This window comes from Limanda limanda, chromosome 10, assembly GCF_963576545.1.
Source record: "Limanda limanda chromosome 10, fLimLim1.1, whole genome shotgun sequence".
Classification (NCBI taxonomy): domain Eukaryota; kingdom Metazoa; phylum Chordata; class Actinopteri; order Pleuronectiformes; family Pleuronectidae; genus Limanda; species Limanda limanda.
In genome coordinates, this window is record NC_083645.1 from 23536498 (window position 1) to 23552270 (window position 15773).

At 41.7% G+C, this 15773-nt stretch overlaps 1 protein-coding gene across 5 annotated transcripts in view; it reads left to right on the forward strand.

Annotated features, from left to right (window-relative positions):
- The first annotated feature begins 7497 nt into the window (after positions 1 to 7497).
- The window catches only part of gria2b (glutamate receptor, ionotropic, AMPA 2b), a 40412-nt gene continuing 32136 nt past the window's right edge, over positions 7498 to 15773 (forward strand). For 3 of the 5 annotated variants that reach the window (XM_061079371.1, XM_061079372.1, XM_061079373.1), the window contains exons 1-2: positions 7498 to 7582; positions 7731 to 7871. In XM_061079371.1, coding sequence (XP_060935354.1) covers positions 7498 to 7582; positions 7731 to 7871 — 226 coding nt within the window. Of the gene's footprint in view, positions 7587 to 7691; positions 7693 to 7730; positions 7872 to 15773 lie in introns of all 5 variants that reach the window. The other 2 variants (XM_061079375.1, XM_061079376.1) reach the window with 1 other exon arrangement.

The following is a 15773-nucleotide window of genomic DNA, read 5'->3' on the forward strand; positions in this document are numbered from 1 at the left end:
ACCTGGATGCGGAGAAAGTGCGGCGGATGCCAGAGGTCAAGGAGGCGAGAGGCTCAGTACCAGCAGCTCCGAACCAATCTGTGAAATAGCCGTGAGCACAGGTCCCATCATTAGAGTTAGTTCTGCCCAGAGCAGACAAAAGGTTAGACCGGAGGGACACAGGGTGATGAAGTGCTGCAGGTGAAATATCATCAGATCTGAAAAGTCTGATAGTGGAAGAAACAAAAAAAAAGGAGAGAGGGGGGTTAGAGAAGAGAAATGGAAAATGAACAATACGAGAATGTGTTTCTGTCAGATAAAACATTGTGTCTTCAACTCTAATCAAACTTTCAAGAACCAAATAACAGTCATCTTATCATTTTGAAGCTGGAATATTTTGAGTGTTTGTGACAGGATACAGGGTCAAACTGAGAACACTCGGCTGGAAACACGAGAACCATCAAGCAGTAAGAGGTTTAGGAGGATGTGACATTAGTAAGAGAGAGGGGAATAAAAAATAGATGTGAGAAATTAATCTTTTACACTTGTAAAAATAAAGATATGTTGGCAAACCTGGCCAAACCTGGGCAGAGGCGGTGGACTAGTGGCAGAAACTTGGACTATGGGCAGAAAAGGTCTCTGGTTCGTCTCTGGTTCGACTCCACGGAGAAACAACAAAAAGACGAACCTGGATTGATCTGTCCAAAAATCCAAGAGGATTCTCCCTACTCTAGTCCCCCAACATCTGCTCCCCGGGCGCCGTACATGGCTGCTCACTGCTCTGTGTGTCCTGCACCAGATGGGTTAAAAGCAGAGGTTAAATTTCCCTCCTTGCATGAGTGTGCTTGTGCATGTCTGTGCATGTGTTTGGGACAAATAAATGTATCTTAATCTTAATCAAACTTGGCTCCTCTCACCCAGTATCAACTGGGATGGCTCCAGCCTACCTCAAAGGGTAAGTGGTATAGATAATGGATGTATGGATGGATGGATAGATGGAGCATGTATTGATAGATGAATGGATGGATGGATGGACGGACGTTCATGGTCTTTAGATAATGAATCTTAACCATTTGTTATCCATTCATCACTTTCAAAATGTCACAATTCCTGTCATATGTTTTGTGATGTTCAGATTACATTTCTTCAATAACATCATATTATTCTTCCCCGCATTTCATATCATGAGATCAGATGTGCTTTAAGTCCTAAGTCAGGAGCCTCTCATCCGAACCAGGTTGTTTTAAAGGTTAAACTCAGAAGCCGTTCCAGTTCCAAGCTGAATCTTACTGAGCCTCAGCTCTCTGCTCTGACCTTGGGACAGATCCCTCCAGGTCTGACTCCAGAGATCCTCCCACGGCAGCTTGCTTGTCTTAGCAGCTTCTGTGTCCAAAGGTCTGGTTATGTATTAACAGCACCTCTCGGCTGTGTGTGCTCCGACTGCCCCTAAAGTCACTGTCATGTCAGCAGCCACTGAACATCACCAAGACTCTGGTGTTGTCAACTTTCTGATCTATCGCATGACAGGAGGGAGGATTGTCAAAGCCTTGTCTGAATCAGAAGAAATATCGTTTTTCATTCCTGCTTTTTTGTTTTGTTTCTTCTTATTTGTAATATTTTCCTTTTGATTGTATTCCACTTTGATTTTGTTTCCCAGAATTGGCTACACATGTTCCAGTAACACTTCATCATAAATCTAGTGCATGCTCTGCTGCAGGAGAAATTACCTTCTCCTTCTCGATGCATTTTTTTTGTGGGGGTTCTCGTGCTCAGCTGTTTAATAGCATGGTGCAGTTAGCATCAGTGTTCTGCCTGAGGTAGTAACAATGCTCTATACATAACAAACTGCTGGGGATGTTCAGTTTATCCAGGGCAGAGTTATTGTGGAATTATGTAACAGATCAAAAATATGCACCCGGTGTACAGTATACAGATCGTATTAATCATCATGTTCAGTATTTCCTGTACATAATTCATATTATCCAGTTGTGGGCGTCATTCATTCTGTCTTGAGGAAGACGAGTGCTGAATATTTCATGGATCATAAAGAAGGAAATGTAGAATGATGTTTTCCTACCTGTGCCTGGAGGCCAGTGCAGTAGCTTGGCTGCTAATATCTGGTGATTTGAAGCCAAAGTTTTCTCCAGAGAAACGCAGTCGAGCCGGATGGAGAATTCAGATATTTATGAATGTGTGGCCGACTGTGTAAAGTGTTTAAGAGCAAATATGCATGAAATGTGATATCAAGCTGTTTTCTTTGAGATCAGTCACTTGACGTCTGGACGGAAACTGAAACTAATATCAAGCATTTCTCTTCTTTCTCCAAGTTATAAGGTGGACATTTCAAATTCACGTGTCGTGCTCCTGTGTCTCTTGTGTATTTCTATTTTCTTGCACATTAACCCAAGTAGATAAGAGACTTTTGGCCTCTTTTATTCACAACCTTGTGTGTCTGGGCTCCCCCTGGGAATCCCTCGGGATCCCCCAGGGGGAGCTAGAGAGAGGGACACCTGAGACCCTGCATTTGGTCCGCTACCTCTGCAACCCAAACATGGATATACAGAAAACAAAGGATGGATGGTTGAGGTTTTTGTTTAAAGATATGTTACAATTCCTCATTAAAACGTCTGACGTCTGTATTTTTCAAAATGTTTCCAACCACATCAGAGAAATCCACAATTTAAAGGGGACATTTCATTTTGACAACGACTCCCATGATCCAACGCTACAACATTTTGATTGACGTTTTGATTTCCAGCTTCATTACCTGAATAGCAGCAGATCTCTTGATGAGATTATGAGTTCATTTCACACTCTGGATCAAACCAACGTAGAAGAGGAGAAAATCATTCAGAAAACAGGCTCCCGTTAATTCCCCCTGGGAACCTCCAGAGGATGTGCGCAGGAACATTCATCCCCTGTTTCTATGCTCTGCAGCTTATTAGAGCGGAGCACAGCATCTATTATAATATCTGTTAGGGACGGATGACGTATCAGACCCCCGCAACAACACACAGTATTTCTCCATCACAGGCTAAGTGTCATGTTGAAGTGCCCTTTAGCGAGACACTAAAATGCTCCTCATTGTGAGTCGCTCCAGATAAGAGCGCCCACTAAATGGCAGAAATGTAAATGCTTTCTAGGAAGTGGTCACACAGGATTTCTGGGACATACAAACCTGAGTGTTTAGACATTTCTCCAAAGGTCACCGACTCGGTTTCACCAGCGTTTGTTATTTTGTTCCCCAGGCCGCAAGAAGAGAATTTACCAACACGACCAGATGTTTTCAACCACATGTTCAAAGCTTCCATCTCATTCCGGTGTCTTTTCTGTGTAAATTGACTCAAAGGTAAACATCTTACCCAGACAGCAGCTTCTTGATTTGATTACAAGTTCCTTTCTTTTCACTTATATAAACCCTATTAGGAAGCTCTCTGGTGTTATGACAGTTGATTTATTCAGCAGGCAGCAAATTTGGTGCAGTGAGGATTGTGCCGAAAGATAATCAAAGCTGAAATTACACATCAATCTGGCGGCAGCAGAGTGAATCCATGCGTGGCAGAACCTCCACACAAGGTCGAAGAGGTGAACATATGTGAGCCTGTGGAACACGGCGGTTCAACATGTGAGGGTTTTTATCACGAAAGCTTTGGAAACCAGGTTTTTTGATGTTTGATCCATGTAGAGGGCAACGGGTACGTTTCTGGACATGGCTCCAATGATCCGAAAAATTTCTGTGTCATATTGAGTTAATTTTGGTTAGTTTTAGCAGATAGCTCCAAAAGTAGCAATGGAATAATAAATGCTGCGATCTGAGTGTCACAGTGTTGCTAAAACAGTCGTACAGGACAAGGGACACACACAGTCGGATAATAAACCATTTAAATAAAGGATTTAAACCAAATTAAAGCGTTGCCATATTTAAACAACTTCTTGTGACGCTGTTTAACAGATGATTTCCTACTGATCTCCCGCATTATCATAAAGGAAACTGTCAATGTTAAGTTGCAGGTCTAAGGATTGAATTCCATGCAGCTGGTCAACAACCAATGAAGTAGAAAGTGTCTCATTTTTGATAAATTCTCGTTTACTTTGGTTAAAAGGATCAGTTTCTCCTCAATAAGTGAATCAGTCGTACAATACATCACTGTTTTCTGTCAACATTTATCAAAACTTTCTTTTTACCAGAGAGATTTCAGTATATAACACATACTTTTGTAATTCAATCAGCGTTTAAAATAACATTTAATGATGTGTTTTGTTCATGTTGCCACACATAGGGTCATAAAATTTGTTTTAAATACTATTTGTCATTGCTGGCATACAATGGGATAAAAAAGGATATTAATATGATAGAGAAAAACTTGAAACCACATTTTTATTGACTTGTACAGCAGAGTTTTAAAGACATCTTAATTTTTATCTCATTATTATCTGTCTTGGGACATTTTTAAGAACTAACATCCAGAAGTAAACTTGACGGAGTTCCTTGTGTAACCTGACACCGGATCACTTGAACACTTATGTGTCTTGGCCCTGTTGTTCAGGTACTAATGGTGAAGGTGGCCACAACCAAGAAAAACGTGACCTATTGTTTAAAATGATAATAAGTCGTTTTATAATAAACCCAATTATCTTTGAATTCCCTCCCATGCGTTCGCTGCCCAGGAGCCAGAGTGATGTGCTGTCCATGGTGCTGAAATACAGCACCGTGTTTCTCCTAACTGCCTCCCCCCCTTCGCTCCCCATAACTCTCAGCCTCATTAGTTTGCTCCCTGACTGCTATCTGACACGCGCCGATGATTAATATACATCTGTCTGTGCAGCATCAGATATGCATATCACAAAGCCAGGCGACAGGAATTGGCATTTGCTTCCCGTTGGGCGTGAGGCAGCGGCTCGACTGGATTTTAACCCTGTTTGAAATGGCACCGACGACCAGCAGTCGTAGATTTGCATTGGATTTGTATGCAGAGGGCAGAAATGAACGCAGATCAAAGTTAAAGAGGCGATTCTGTTGGTGCTTATTACTGGAGGGCATGAGCAATGGCCTCCAGCTGACGAGATGTCGGAGAAATAAACGTTGACTGCTGACGTAGAGGCTTTTATTTTAAGGGATCACAAATAATTACAAGATCTCAATCACAAACTGTCTATTCACGCACTTTCTGATATTCAACAATTACACAAAATGTTTGTTACATGGGAGCTGTTGGGGCGGAAATGGATTTCCTACTTCCACTTGGTCAAAATCTCTGTTTTAAATCTAAACCAAATATATTCAGCAGATTGTGTCACTTAGAGGAATCAAGATTAGTCCTTGAAAATCTATTCTAATCTAAATTATTCTCCTATAATCACCAATTTTATATGTACTCCACTCGAAACAACTCAGACCCCATTCTGTCTCAATTACAGTTTGGTTTGATGTGAAGTATTATGGGATGCTTTGTCATCCCATGTAATAAACGCGGATGTTAAAGGTTTGTTTTCCTTATGTGTTATCTTTGTAAACTGTATAATCCAGTCAACCCACCTCGGATCAAGACCCTTTGAGTTTTTTATGCTGCTCTATGTCACGTTTGTCTTCTAATGTGAGGAAGGAAAGGAAACAGGAAGTCCAGCCCGTCAGTTAAAGGGGCGGGGTCTATAAGAGGGGGGTGGAAACCTCTCCATTGCCTTAATTCCTGTATTGAGCCTCAACTGGAGCATGGCGCCTGCTTTTGTTTGCTGTTTTATTCAGTGGGATTCCTTTTTAAAAAGATATGATTAAAATCTTGACTTTGATAGTGAAACTGCAGTTAATGAAAATATATCTTTTAGCTCATTGATTCAAACTCAAGAGTTGTTAAAAATGTGTTTTATTATATTCTTTGCTTAGGTACTAAGACCTGGAGAGAACGTTTACGCTCAGCCTGGTAATATTTGCTCAAGCATAATGGAAACACTTTAAAATATAATTTTAGTCCCCTTAATGTTATATTAATGTTACTATTTATAAATATAAATTCCAGCATGTGTTTTCCAGTGTTTGGATAAGGTCATCCTGAATAAGAAAGCAACGTTTTGAGTTGATTTGTGTATGGTGGGGATTTAATAATTAAATTTACATTAAAAGTCAGCAATAAAATCTTAAAATGTAAATTCCATAAGGAACACATAGCAAATGAATGTGGGCCACTTCAGGCAATAGCACTTCTGGTCTTTTTGTGGCATGAACAAAATGGATGGTGAGCTAAAAGTGGCCATCTTGTAAAATGGCAAATGTGGCCCAAATATCCCAAAACAAATGTGAGCCTTTTTCTTGAAAACATATAGTGCTCTAGGCAAGTTGTAATCTGGATGTGGCCCATGTGGTGGATGGTGAATTTGGCCCAAATAGCACATAACAAATTTGGGCCATCTTCGGTTGACGAGTGGCGTTGCTTTCTCGTGGCCCAGATCTGGCAAACGGGAGCCAACCGGATCATTATGTGGTGTATGTGGGTCAAATCTTGGCCAACACATTTATCTATGTACTAGGTTTAGTTAAAGGTTCAGTGTGTAGAAGTAAGTGACATCTAGTGGGGAAGTTTCACATTGCTACTGAATTACCCTCACCTCCCCCTCTCCTTCCAGCTTAACCATTTTAGAGAGAACATGTGGTAGCCTTCAGTTGTCATAGAAACTGAAAAGGTTTAGTTTGTCCAGTTTGGGCTACTGTAAAAAAAACATGGCGGCCTCCGTAGAGAGGTCCCACTCCTGATGTAGATATAAAGCATTTAAATAAAAAAGAAAATAACAATTCGTACAGTTCAGACGAAACACACGAGTGAAAACATCACTAGGATTATGTTATATCAAATTTCTGCTGACAAATCCCTTTCACATAAATCTTACCCATTGGACCTTTAATCTAAGGTTGGAGGAGAAAAAGACAAGATCAACAAGACAACATGGGAGGTTTGACTTCCTGCAGGCGACCATCAGAAATATGAATCAGATCCTATAAGATCTTGTATGAATCCTCCATGTTTGGGGACTTCGCATCTTAATGCAGCTCATTAAAAACAAAAGCAAAGCAGATCTCCCTCACAACCGAGGCTTCCTTTGTACCCCTGGAGCTTCAAAGTGCAGGAGCTTCACTCGGCTCTTTCCGCCTGCGTTCGCCTCCTCATTAAGATTCCTCACTTGTGGGTGTGATGCTGAGAGGATCTCCGGCGCGCCGAGCGGAGACGCGCAGTGTCCCCGTGCTTTCAGGGGAGGAGGAGGAGGAGGAGGAGGCATCAGCTGCCGGCAGGAGGAGAAGGAGCGGAAGAAGAGGAAGAAGAAGAAGAAGAAGAAGAAGGAGGAGAGCAGAGCAGGCGACCATTCCTCCAGTGCTGCTGCGAGACACCTGCAGACAGAACCGCTCCTCTCCCCTGCAGATTGCTGTTTTCCAGGCTGAAGCTCTCCACTATGTGTCGGATCTAACGTGTCCGGAGAGAACCCGGAATATCTGACTCCCTTTTGGTGGATGTGGACACCTAAACCGTGGACATGGAGAAGATAGTGAATTTATCCATTTCGGTGCTGCTGGTTTTATGGGGGTGCGCGCTGGGAGGCTCGCCCAGTGTTCAGATCGGTAGGTATCTGTTAGTTCAAAAGCAACAAAAAAACATTTAATATAAAAAATCGACTCGGGTGAAAGATGAAGACTTTGGTTGGAAAATGTTTTATTTTTTCTTGGCAAGTGTAACTGGTATATATATATTTTTTTATTCCGGTTTCAGGGGGACTCTTTCCAAGGGGCGCGGACCAGGAGTACAGCGCGTTTCGGATAGGAATGGTTCAGTTTGGCACTTCTGAATTCAGATTGACGCCTCACATCGACAATCTGGAAGTGGCGAACAGTTTTGCCGTCACCAATTGTTGTAAGTAGAAAAAAAAACCATATTCCTCTTCTTTCTCGAGCTTCCCTACAAGTGTGCATAATACATCCATGCCCATATTGTGCTTTTCTTCTTACGCGTATTTACGCACGATGGAGATGGAGATCACCAGCGCTGTGGGATCTTTATTCTGTCAGTGAACACGTCGAGGATGAGGTGCTGGTGCTGGTGGGGGATGAAGGAGCATCGTGTGGGCAGGAGGAAAGTTGGTTTCCACAGTAACAGTCAGTCACATCCATCCCATTTTCATTCCATCAGATTCAGAGATCAATCGGGACTGAACGCTGCAAACACAAATCGACCCAGCAGTCTTAACGATTCTTTTATTCTGAAGTGATTGAGGAGAGATTTGATCCCAATAAACAGAATTCTGTTCCTTGAATAAAACGTCGTTTCTAGGGGATGCAGATTCAGAAAACAGACTTTTCTTTTCTCATTGGAAAAGGAAAAACCTACATCTTGTAATTTTTCACCACATCGATTAGGATTTTTTTCATTTAGGACTTGCTGAGGTGGACATGTTTTTCATTGTGTAGAGATGTCACGTCTTCTCCGGGCTCGGGAGGAGTGGGGCTGATCCTTTAACGAATCCGAAGGTTTCCACTCAGGCTCTAAAGCTGCTGCTGAGGATTAATGCACAGGAATGATTGGATGAACCTTTTCTTGATTGTAGCCTTTGACCAAAATCTCATCACGACTCCCAGCTTGTCTCACATCCAACTCCATGCATTTACCGCCCCCCCTCCCCCTCCCATTCCCATCAGACTTCTCTTCACTGATAATCACATGTGATCGATCCCTTCTTCCACCAGAGGAACCGAGACTCGGGCTCTTCTCTGTCGCATCAGGAGGTTGTGAGCTCGCTGTTTTTTAATGTGTGCACGGCTCCCACATTTCATCAGGCGGTTGCCAGGCGACTACTCCTCTCAACAGTCTCTTAAACATAAATCAAACGCTTCTGATTGGTGCGCATCGGCCCAATCGATCTTCATCACCATATAAAAGCTTCCGGCTCGGAGAGGCTCAGTGCGCGCGTAATGGACGCACGACGTTACATTGGAGTATAGGCTCCATCTATATGTTGAGGCTGAAGAATTTACCATGTGAATTGTGATTTGAATCTGTTTGACTGACATTTGTTTTATATCTTGGAGCATAAATATCTTCAAATCAGGTCCAAGCATTTCCAGAAAAGTTTCTTACAAACTTCTATATGTTTATCTCTGTCTAACATGATCAACACTGGGGAAATCTTAACCTGACTATTTGTATTTATCCTTTATTTAAAAAGGGAAGTCCAAGAGATGAGATATCTCCTCGACCAGTGGGAGTCCTGGTCAAGATGGGCAGCAAATTAAGTAAACATAATACAGATAAAAGGAATCAGGCACAGAAACATACAGGGAACTATAGAATAGATAATAATGATTTACTAAGAATAAAAAGCAGATGGTTGAAGAAAAGACATTGCTCTATATAAATGTACTGTTTGTAGGGTTGAGGTCAATCTTTTAGATGACCGTTGATTGTCTTAGTCTGATTCATTTGAGTGTTCTGGCTCATGTTGGATCAGGGAGTGGATCATCTGAGCCAAAGTAAACACAACGAGCAGCAGCAGCAACAGCAGCAGTGGTGATAAAAAGTATCTCCATCATTTTTATCGTCCCATTAATCCTATTTCGTCCTATTAATTTGAGGCAAATTGCTGTTTTTATTTTAACTATCTTACAAATTGTGTTGAAATGAGTGTGTTCCAGCCTTTTTAATGCGTTGAACTGCTCTTTTGAATAAGCAACGCAATTTAGTGTCCATGTTATTAACATAATAGAGCTTCTGGTTCATGCTGACAGACTGGTTCAACTAAATAGGGGGTATAGAAGAGAAAAAGAAGAAATGGCTGTAGATTTGACAACACTCAGGCTGAATATATATCCACGTTTTGTCCAAATGTCAACTTGAGTCAGTTAGAAGTCGGAGGTGTAAGGGTGGATGAGGGTGGATGAGGTGGTGGTGGAGGGGAGGATGGGGATTTGCCTTAGTGCCGGTAGATGGCAGCCTGCCTCACCATCCACCTCCGTCTGTAATTACAGTGTATTAACACCACCACTCTGCCTTTTGTTAAAATGCACTTTATGAGACTGCAGAGAAACGTCGATGCTGAAGCTTTGAAAGCTCGAACGTTAAAACCACAGAAGCTTTCTGCCAAACCCACTATAAGGAGCTGCTGCTTATTGTGGAAGTGTCAGGAGCCAGTGGGCGTTCTGGATCCAGCGATGGCAGATTCGTCTTTAATAAAGAGTTGATCATGAAGGAAACAAGAAGCCACGATGAGTTAAAAGACAGATTTGCCCCAAGCCCATATTTTTGGACACGTAAATACATCTGCACATTGTTTGAGTACGTCCCAAAGAACATATCTGCTGCAGGGAGTATAGTCTAATTTATATATCCTATCGGTCTTTTTATTCCACCCATGTATTATTATCGATGCCATATCTCTTCTGAGGGTCACAAGGGGAGCTGGAGCCAATCCCAGCTGACGTTGGGGGCGAGAGGCGGGCTACATTGTTTTTTTATTTATCTCTCCGGGCCGATATGATGCGTTGACATGTTTCAAGCATATATGGATCTGTGGCCGACAGACGTACAGTATCACTGTGGTTGTACTCGGGTCTGAGCGGCTGCAGCAGCACACTCCATCAATGCAGCGTGTCACAGACAGTGGGAGGGAGGATGATACATTCCTCCATCAATAACAGTTCATCTGGACAGGGCTGCATTCGCTGCCAAGACCAAGGGAGTCATTCTCACTGTGTGTGTGTGTGTGTGTCGCTGTATCTGTGTGCTATTCACCCGAAGCAATGCATTTCTAAGAATCTTCTTCAGACTCAGAATACAGCCGCCTCCAAGACTCCACAAGGTTCAGTGACTAATGCAACTGAAAACACATCATCGCTGTTAAAAATCATGTTTATGATTGATTTTAAATTCATGGAATGTTGTTATTTTGCGATGTTCAAGTCAATGTGGTTGACGTTTTTTGGCATAAAGATCAATTATCAGTTTCCATGAATGCAGTGCAGCTCTTGTACCATTGTCACCAGTGAAGCAAAACACTGTCCTCGACAACTTTGTTGTAACTTGAAAAACGGAGGAAACAAGGACAACACAACATTATCTATAACTGGACAAACCACATACGTACTCACCAGGGTTGGGTATCAATAGTTGTTTTACAAACGTTTAAGCTTATCTCAAAGACTGAAAATAAAGATGTACGACGTGTCTCAACTTCCTCCAGTTGCGAAAAAACATTGGTGTGCTGCCTTATTGTGCCAATCTGGCTCGACCAATCGGGGAGTCAGTCTCAACTGTCAATCATGATTGTTTCAACCCATTCTTACAGCATCATATAGCTCAATAAAACCATCTTTACCCAATAAATATACAACCTAAAATGATAGAAACCATCGTTAAATTATGTAACGTGTCATTTGACTCTCTGGTTTGGTCCATGTCCCATCTGCTAACATGGAGGAAGTAGGGTTTATGATATATGTACTAAACCCAGCCACCAGGGGGCGATTTAGATGCTTTGGCTTCACTTTTGGAAGCCGCCATGTTTTCCATCTATGGTTTATCAACATGCAGGGTGTTACACTGGGTTGCACTCTGTGTGTGTGTGTGTGTGTGTGTGTGTGTGTTTGTGTGTGTGTGTGTGTGTGTGTGTGTGTGTGTGTGTGTGTGTGTGTTTGTGTGCGTATGTTTGTGTGTGTGCCGAATTAAAACTTAATTTTCTGCTTTTGCACCGATGCTCTTCTTCCTGACACCCACTTCTCTGGAAGCAGACCACTCCTCCTCCTCTTGCGCCCACAGAGGTCACTGACACCTCTCCGACGATTTAACACTTCAAAGTTCCAGTTCGTCGCGGTTGAATCACGTCGCACTGTGATTTCATGCATCCACACGGGCCACATTTGGTGCAGTGGAGCATTGGTTATAGCCAATATATTGTTCACACTTAATTAAGAGCATTCTCCTCCATTTTCAGAGGGAGCTGTGAAATATTAAATAGGCCTGGGAGCTGGCCGGTCAGAAAATGAGGCTAACGAACCCTCTGTGGATCTTTGCCTGCCCTGAATAAGCCCACAACCGTGTCCTCATCACTCTGTCCTCAAAAAACACAGGACGGAGAAGGCATCGGTTACAGCCTGAGTCAAAGTGTCTCCGCTGGAAGTCTCCCTCCGAGGCAGGTGGAGAAAATGTGTCTGTGCCATAAGTTTGTCAGGGAGATTTTGTCCTCCAGCAACGATGCTGAGTCCATCGACTCACTTAGGTGAAAAGAGAAGGCAAAGCTAGCTATTCAAATTAAGAAAATCACCTTCGTTAGACAGTAAATCACTAAAAGTTATTTATTTACCTACGTCAAAGAGGAAGTGCTTTCCCAAGTGCAGTTTTCTCCAGCTTGTGAATGTCGGGCCTTGAGTTCTAGTTGTTGATAGGTTAGCTTTTGGCATTTTGGAAACAGGAGGTTATGATACAGTTCTGCCCATATCATTTAAATGTATTATCCTTATTGAAATCCTGGTTAAAAGTATGCAATTTATCAATTGGACTGTACTTTACCAAGGTAGGGATGATACAGGTGTCCCATCCTTTAGTTGAGCAGGCGTATAGCACAGAAGAGGATTTCATATCTTTCATCATGATGAATTGTGTTTTGGTCGATCTTTTATTCATCCTTATGACCGTGCACACATTTCTCTCTGTCTAAGGCCGACCTGCTTGTTCTAAATGTTTTTGCTTCGGTGCCACAAAAAGACAAATTTCTTTGCATTTGCAAGTAAAGATCCTGCACAGATTGCAGCCACAGACAACAGATCCTTATCATAAAAACATGTATCCAAGGCTTTATCCTTGGCTCGTTATCGAGATGTCCCCTCTCATATCTTTCATCTGAAAAACTAAAAACAACTCGTTCACTTTCCTGCGGCGTTCTTCGTTGTTATCAAGCCATAAAAGCTCGAACAGTGACAACAACAACACGCCAAAAGCGCCGTTCAGGCTTTGCTGTGACGGAAACAAAATCAATCAACAGTCTGCTGGTGTGTCGTGGAGACGCACGGCGGCTGGAATAATTATAGATCTTTCATGTCCACTATTCATCACTGATGTGATGAAGAACATCCTTTTGCAACTGACGTCTGAGGCTGTGTTCAGTTTGGTGAGGTTTCAGCAGAGGCATCGTATATAAACTTATTCAGGTGGCCGTGGTTTTACAATACATGTTTCCGTAAGTCTTCAGCCTAAAATATTTACAGCTAACTTGCTTTAGTAATTTATTTCAATCCAAAATTACAACTTCAAGCACATTTTCTTTAAAGGCTGCAGAAGTTTTGGACTTTGATTTTGCATTGAATTTAATGTGTTCTGAGTTTTGAAGGCAAAATTCGAGGTCATCTTCAGTAGATGGAGTTTTAATTATTCTAAGATAAGAAGCCGTTTGAAGAAATTTGGGAAATCTTTCATGTAAGTCTTCATGACTAAGACTTTCAAATGTTTCTGTCACAAACTAGAAGTAAAATGAACTTATCTGATAAGTGTAATTTTCTTTTATTTACCAAACGACTTCACGTGGTGACAGGTGATGCTCATCATCATTTCAAGAGGAGATTCTGTCCTTGGTATCATGGTGGTGATTCCGATCTGATCTGGTTTCCTCGTCTGGTCTAACGTGGAGTTCTCGTCGAACTTATTAGGATTTGAATGTTTTTGTGAGAGACAAAGGAAACGATAAAGAAAGAGGAAATGATGAGTGAAAGTCAGAGGATGGAGTCAGCGGCCTTTACAGAGTGATGAGCAGAGTAAAGGAACAGAAACATGGGGAAAAGGGCAAGAGGACTCTGGGTAACGGCTCTTTTGACTTTAACTTTACTAGATTTAAAATATTACAGACCAGACTAGACTGAATTCATAGATGGACGACATGACTGCTCTCCAAAAGTGAAGCCAAATCATCTTGATCGCCTCCTGGTGGCCGCCTGCAGAACATGTCACAAACCCTGCCTCCTCCATGTTAGGTCATGGGAAAAGTAAACATTTAATCATTTTCAGGTAGTTGTTATTATGCCAATTTATCTGATAGGTTATAATTGAATTTTTTATGTGATGCTCTAAGCATGTGGTGAATCGTGGTTGACAATTGAGACCGTTTTGTGATTGGTCGAGTCTGTATCAGTGAGGCTGTGCAAGATGGTGGCGCCTGTGTTCTGTATATTTTGGTGCGGAAGAGGAAGAGGAGGAGCTTGTTATTCTTTATTTCTGGTCCTTTATGCAGACAGTGACATCTGAAAACACAAATATGCTAAATACATGCTTATATAACCTCATTCTGTGTCATGTTGGCTCATGTAAACCTTTCTCTCTCCTGCATCAGTCTAAACCTTTTGCATCTCTGTAAAACCGACACCGTCCTTTCCACAAGCAGCTCAGTAAATCAACATGGACGACTGATGAATACATTCCCTCCCTTCTCTTTCCATTTAGCCCCGGCTCTTAACCCCGCTCGGTTTGTCCTCCTCGTTCACACCTTTGGTCCACTTCAATCATTTCTTTATATTATCAGGAGGTCTGTGAGGCGCCGTCTGTTTAGCAGACCGAGCTGCTGGACTCTTTTAAGAGCTTGTTCTCTGATGGTCGAACAAAAGGCCTCGTTTGGAGTGTGGCCAACACGTCTCAGCAGCTGTCGGCTTGTCAGTTGCGTTTTCTATTATCACACCGAATATTTGTTTGTGCATCACAACATATAAGCTGATATTATAGTGTCCAGATTTCCTGCCAATACTGAAAATATTAGAGAAAACTTCATCTGCCTTCTTGTTATATTCTTTCAGCCTGAAGGGAAAATCTGATGTTTCACTAACATAACTGACTCTGTTTAACGAGGACATTGTAATGAATCTTCATTGATCCGGCACATTAGCCTGTAACTCAGCTTGAATCTCATTTAAACCCACCAATTAATATTGATTTGATAATGATACAAAATAGGATGAACATGAAAAGATAAATAGAAAAAGCTCAGATGAGAAATTTGGCAGATGACAAATGATGTTCATTAAAACATAACCAGTCTTTATCCTGAAAGCTTGGGCAGGATGATGAAGTCTGGCTGTTATATTGGCTTTACATGGTCTTCATGTATTTCTCATGCATTGTATCTTACCATTGTCATTTATTAGCATTTTGCATTTTCCTTGGCTGCAAAACAAAATCTCCTTCGGCAACAGTATAGTCGAAAGTTGAAAACTGGTCACAAATGAGTGAGTGAAGATTCGGTCGTTCAAGATTGTCCTGCTCTGATGTTTGTCCCTGTTAAAGGAACCTTGAAGGGTGTTTCACCATGTGACGTCTTGTCAGGCCACAGTGTGTGGGCGGAGTTTTTGATCTGCTTCTTTCATATGTCAATAATGGAAAGATTAGAAGTTTAAATACAGTATTCTTTTTGTCTTTAGTCAACGTTATTCTTGACTATATTAAAGTTCTGAGATAAAGAAATACATTTACTTTCAGAAAGGCTGACAACAAAGGGGCATTTAGATCTTTGGGTCTTTGTGACTGTACATCAAGTACGAAAAGATGAGTCAATATTATACAACGTTTCTCACAATTTATGGCCAAAAAGGATAAATATTACAAAACAGTATTTGACCATTCAATGACAAGCGTGAAGGTAGCACACTCAGCAGATAAGAACGTGGGTCAATTTCAATTTGTGGAGGGACTGACCACAAGGACGGCCAAGTGTGTGATGGCTGCCAAAAAAGATGTTAGAGGGACAAGGACCTGAACCATTAGAAGCAGATCAGCAGAAGAAAAGAGGAA